Source organism: Phascolarctos cinereus, unplaced genomic scaffold, assembly GCF_003287225.1.
Source record: "Phascolarctos cinereus isolate Bilbo 61053 unplaced genomic scaffold, phaCin_HiC Scaffold_4;HRSCAF=312, whole genome shotgun sequence".
NCBI classification, from domain to species: Eukaryota; Metazoa; Chordata; class Mammalia; order Diprotodontia; family Phascolarctidae; genus Phascolarctos; species Phascolarctos cinereus.
Genome location: NW_027555847.1, coordinates 698,883,227 through 698,889,226, shown reverse-complemented (window position 1 = coordinate 698,889,226; position 6,000 = coordinate 698,883,227). Strand labels below are relative to the sequence as shown.

Below are 6,000 nucleotides of genomic sequence, written 5' to 3'. Positions count from 1 at the left end.
ACCCCCAGCCAACAGCATCCCCAGGAAGCTTTGTTCTCGGCAGCTTCTTTGGCTCTCTCACCATGAGGTAGTGTCTGTCTTGAACTCCTCAGCCAGTTAATCAACTTCTCCAAGTGCAAAAGGAGCACAGAATCTTTTTTCTGCAGGTAAATTACACAACTAGACCGGCTTCAAAGCTTCAAAATGTGCCAAGCCTTTGTGGTGACCTTGGCAGGCTTGGGAGGATCGTGTTAATACTCCTTGTAATTTGGTAGATCGCACCCAGTTCTCCATCCAACAAAAATTATGGGCTTCTTGCTATGTATAGTGCTAAATTCATGGCATTCAGACATGAGCTGTCTTGCAAGAACAAGCCAGCTGTGCACAGCTGTGCACATTGGAAACGTTTGGGGGAAGGCCCATACAACCTCCATTGAAAAACAATAACATGTCTTGAAACCCTGCATGGAAAAATGGCTGGCTGTGGGGCTGTTAAATTGTTCTCTTGTAACAGAGAAAGACCATGAGGCAGTGGAGAAAAAGGCAAATGATTCTTTTTTGGTGTCAACTGGTGATGAGGCTGGGCCTGGCTGCAACCCCTTAACCTCCAAGCTTTAAAGATAAAGTGAAACATGTACACAGATTATATTGTACAAATATAAACACTCTGCAGTTTCCAGGTCAGAACGCTAATGCACCACCGTATTTATTTGGTTTTTGGTTTTTGTTTTGTTTTGTTTTTCAGAAAATGAACCTTCATTGCCCTGTCTTTTTTACTTTCTGCAAATAAAAGTCTTCCTCCTTCCCTGCTTCTCCCTCCTCCCCCATCCCCCTAGCCCAGGCTGATCCCAGGCTGTGTCTGAGAACAGTGGGGAATTTTAGGAGGATGAACAGTGAAGGAGCAAGAGAATTTGACTTTTCTTCCCATTGAATGAGGTGAATTCAGTAACCCTTTATTTATTTGGTCAGTTCTCTTAACTGACATCAAGAGGTGCAAGAGATACTTGAGACTCTTCTCAGAGCTCTCCCTCACTCCTGGAAGTAATGAGGTGTCTCTGCCCCACGGACAGTTCACAGGGGTGGGCTACCAAGAGGAGAAAAGGTGGGTTAGGATGGGGGAAAAGAAAGAAAGATTGAGAGGGAAAGGAGGAAGAGAAACAGATACAAAGGAAAAAAGAAAGGAGAGTCTGAGGGGAAAGGAAGCAGAGAGAGAGAGAAGGAGAAGAAGAGGAGGAGGGGAGAGAAAAGGAGAGGAGAGGAGAGGAGAAACTCACTAAAAGATGGAGTAGATCGGGAAAAGAAGTGGGAAGGAGAGGGAGCAAAAAGTAGGGAATAGAGAAGGAGGGGAAAGAGAGGGAGGAAAAAGGAGAGAGCAAACGAGTGTAATAAAGGGAAAGACGTGTAAGGAAAAGAATGAAGAAAAAGAAAATGGGAGGAGGGGACAGAGAGAGTGAGAGACATAAAGAGGAAGAGACAGAAACAGACGAAGAGACAGAATGAAACTGAGGCAGAGGCAGACAGCAGGCTAAGCGACTTTAGTCGCCCACGTGCCCCTGGCTCTGGACAGAAAGCCCTGCCCGTCGCTCCCAGCGCCCTCTCCTCGGACCCTGGCGCGCCTCGCTTTCTCCTGGACAAAATGGGGGCATTTAAAGCATTTGCTTTTCTTCTGTACCAGCCCAAAGTCCAAGCCCCAGAAAAGAGGAGAAACTCCCAGCAGGGCTGCGGGGCTGGAGAGGGGCAGGCCGAAGCCCCGAGAGAAATACTCCACCCCATGCCCCTTTAATCCGGACTCCGGCCAAATGCGCTGCGCTTGGGGCTCCGAAGCATGCACGAGTGTGCAGCGGAACCTCTGGACTGTGGGGAGGGAACACCTGGCTGGACTGCAGCATCAGCAGCAGTCTAGCATGCTCCCGTGCGCCCCGGGCTGAAAGTGCCCGTGAGAGTCGGGGAGAGGAGCCCTAGAGCCGGTCCAGCCAACTCCAGCTCCACCATCCCTCCCACGTTCCTCTCTGGTCCGCGCGGCTTTTCGAAATCGCTCCCTAACCGGGGCGCTATTTGTTTCCTGGTTCGCGGAAGGACCCGGCGCGGAGCACGGAGCGACGCGTCAGACTCCCCCCGCCCACTCCTGCCTCGCGCGCCGAGTCCCCGCCCCCTTCTCCTTTGGCCCTAGCGCCCATAAAGAGGTCCCGGCCGGACTGCCGCGCTGCTCTCGCGTATCCGTACGCCGCCCGAGGCTGGCTGAGGAATCGGCGGCCATTTTGTCCCTCTCGTGGCTCCTGCGGGAGAGAAGGAGGAAGAGGGAGCCCGGGGGGGGGGAGGGAGGGGACGGGAAGGGAGCCGGCCGCCGACTCCTCCACTGCTGTCTCCACCACAGCTACCCCCGGCGCCGCCGCCGCCGCTTCTCTGTGCTCTGGAGCGTGGGGAAGGGGCGGACGGGGCCGTGAGTCCGGGGGCTGGGGGGCAGGCGGCGGCGCCGCCGCTGCTGCTGCTGCTGCTGCTGCTGCTGGGGCCGAGCCGGGCCGGGCGGAGCCGAGCCGGGTCGGGCCGGGCCGGGGGGTGGGGGGAGGGCCGGTGAGGAGGCGCCGCCGCCGCGGCCGGGGCCGGGGCCGGGGCCGGGGCGCAGGAGGAGGCGATGGCGGATATCGACAAGCTCAACATCGACAGTATCATTCAACGGTTGCTGGAAGGTGAGCTGCCGGCGGGGGTCTTGGGGCCGGGGGCGAGTGTGGACGAGGGTGAACGCGCGCCCGCCGCTGCCCCGGGGGGCTCCAGGCCACCCCGGGCCGCGTGGCCTTGCAGGCTGAGATGGAGGGAGGGGAGCCAAGAGTGAGAGCTCCCGCCCCCCGTAACCCTGAGCGCCCTCAGCCCTCGCTACCGAGGGGCCCCTCATTCATTGCCCCCGCCGGTGATCCAGGGGATGCACGGACACGTCCTTGATGCTCAGCCCCAGTCCTTGCTTTCGCTCCCCCGGCCCCTTGCTCCGAATTAGAAACCGAGCTGTGGAGTAACTCCTTCTCCCCCCTCCCGCACCCCCACCACCGCACACTCTCCCTTGGCCGCCCCAAAGCCTGGCCGGTCTCTGCAGACTTTTCTTTGAGCTTGGCAGGGCTCGTCCAAACCCGCAGGACGGCGTGTTCCGTCCCTTTCTGCTGGGGAGAGCATCGGGTTTCTCATAGTGGCCTCCACAAAAGCCGTTTTGTGGGGTGCTTGGTTCACTGGGTTTCTAGGTTTGCGGGCTTTTGTCCAGACTACCTACCCTCTTTCCCTCCCTCCCCCCGAAGACCTTAGTCCTGGAGAATCTTCTTTCTAAAGTTTATAGCTCAAGAGCCCTGGACTTAAATGACTTCACCTTCTCTCCCCACTCCCCGATTTAAAAAAAAAAATACAATTCTGTTAAGTAAGTAGGCACTTATTTCACTTTCTGGCATAAGACCTGAACCAAGGAGGGAGAAAGATTCCATTTGTTTAAGGGGGGGAAAGGAGATTCTCCGGCCCCCCTCCCCCCAGTAATTGAGGGCTAAAATGCACCAGTTTTGGCTGACTGAAGGATTTTTAGGTAACGTGATTGATTGGAGATCGATGTAAGGGAAAGCTGCGGATCGTTTCAGTAAAGCAGTCTGAGATTCAGGGCGGATGAAATCAGGCTAACATTTTATCCAGACTTTCGAAGAGCTCTTGGCACTAAGTAACTAAGCTTAGCTAAGTTTCCTCTAGAGTGCTTATCTGCTGTCCTGTTAAAAGATACTTTGTAACGTGAATGATACTGGGGCTGAGAGGAGAAAGTAAGCATGAACTATGTGGCATGAAAATTCCCATCTCTTTTGGGACAAATGACTTACATGTAAATAACCAAAATGAAATTTTGTTTTCCTTCTAGTAGCTTTCTTTTTAAACAGCAACCAAAAAACCCACCTAAGTGAATGTGTCTGTGTGCCCTGAAGTGTTCTTGACATATTGCTACTGTTAGGTGGGAGCTCTTTGTCTTGATGTTTGTTACGGATATTTTACAAGATAAGATTTTCCCATTTTTATGAGTGTTTAGTGTAGTTCTTTGCTTATGTGAAATTGCAGTTTTCCCTTAACCAGAAACTGATGAAAGCAAACTGCATTCTGTGATGAGCAAAGAATCTGTTTAAATAATTTGGCAGTGAAAATTATCTGAAGTTGAAATTGAATAAATGAAAGAAATTGAAAAGACAGAAGAATTCATCCTTTTTCCTGTTCATTTCTTAGGTGGCGGGTTGCTCTTCAAAAAGAAACTTCACAGTATTTACTTTGCCGATTAAAAGGTCTTAATGTGATACTTTCATGAGTTATAGCCATAAAAATTAGAGTCATAGTTAACCTATGAATCTATTAAATTATGATTCCTTTGCCTTTACTTAATGTTTCATTTATTCATACAGTTTTTTTATTGCCATTGGAAGCCACGTTTTACATTTCCTTGCTTGTCATTTAGAAAATTTGTCATTGCAAAGCTTGTCCCGTCACATTTAGCAGGAGTTGGTCATTTAAATAAATGTAATAAACTAGTATTTCCTTAATGCTTAGGTACTAAGGAAGGGGCGGGCACACTGAATATTTAAATAACCCGTAGCATATGCTTGAAATTGGTAAACAAATCATTGCTTAAGCACAATAGGCTTAGCATTTAGGCAGTGGCTCACTACCCAGGTAGGAAGACTCAATGATGAAGTTTAGTAAGTTTTTGTGGCGGTTTCTTTTTAAAACCCTTTTTAGCCATTTAGATATGTCTGGAAATTCAAAGAAAATGCTTGCTCAGCAAGTACTAGAGTTTTCCTTCAATTTTCCTTGAGGCAGACCTTTTACATAGTCAAAATGGACCGGCCTTTAAATTGTTTAGAATGTTGTGTGCTTGTAATATGTGGCTCAGCAAAACCAATAGACACTCGAGAAACCAACGCAAAATGGATGACTTCCTTAGGTTGGATAGAGGGTCGGTTCTTTGCAAAAGAGTTTTATTTTAGATTTTACTCATTTATGTGAATTTTGCCAGTTTGAGTGCAGGGGTACTAAGCTTTTTCATACTATTTTTTTCCCATCTCAGGAATGGTATTTTATTCAGAAGAGAAGTTGCTATGTACAGATAGTATTTTGTAAACACTTAACAGTGAAATAACTTAATATTACTAGCATTCCATTATTTAAGCTATTGTAAGATGAAAAATAAGCTTGTTAATTATCTCAGTAAAAGCATGGAGATGTTTGCATATTTAAGAGGTACACTCAGCTCGTTAAAGTATAAGATGTGCACATTAAGGAGCTCAGAACCTTTGCTCATGTTTCCTCCTAATAGTAGTTGCCACATTTTCCTGGAAACTTAGAATAGACTGTTTATTTCTCTTTACTAGTGGAGGCAACTTTTCTCTTTCCTTTAGAGTAGTTCTTTCCCAAAGTCATGTAAATAAGTCTGTGGGCAGGGCTCCACTCAGATTAGAATTGCCTGACTTGTTTTGACATCATAGATGCAGCCTTTCTATAAAAAGTATATCTATAATAACCTCCTTCTATTTAATCCTTTGAAAGCTTCCTCCTGAATAAGTACATTGGCTATATTAATAACATTAACTTACATTGAAGCAATCAGTTCTGAGGTGGAAATTCTAAAATTAAATAAATTTCAGTTTTTAGAGCATCAAATACAAATTAGCACTCTTAAAAGTAGAAATACTTGTTCCTAGTGAACCTTTTATTGTTTGGCATTCCAGGAAAAGGAAAAATGTTTACAATGTATTTAGTACAAGTAAGTTTAACATGTGGGTTAAATTCAACTTGTTAAGCACCTGCAGAATAGGCTGCACAGTGAATTGAGTGCTGGGCCTGGAGTCAGGAGGACCTGAGTTCAAATCTGGCCTCAGACTTGTATTACTTGGATGACCCTGGGCAAGTCCCTGTTTGCCTTAGTTTCCTTATCTGTAAAGTGAGCTGAAGGAAAAAATGGCAAAAACACTCCAGTTTCTTTGCCAAGAAATCCCCTAAAGGGGTCATTAAGAGTCTGAC

General features: G+C 47.7%; 1 protein-coding gene across 1 annotated transcript in view; it reads left to right on the top strand.

Annotated features, from left to right (window-relative positions):
• The first annotated feature begins 2,543 nt into the window (after positions 1-2,543).
• Positions 2,544-6,000, top strand: part of PPP1CC (protein phosphatase 1 catalytic subunit gamma) — a 28,757-nt gene continuing 25,300 nt past the window's right edge. The window contains exon 1 of the mRNA XM_078154304.1: positions 2,544-2,666. Coding sequence (XP_078010430.1) covers positions 2,612-2,666 — 55 coding nt within the window. The 5' untranslated portion in view covers positions 2,544-2,611. The remainder of the gene's footprint in view (positions 2,667-6,000) is intronic.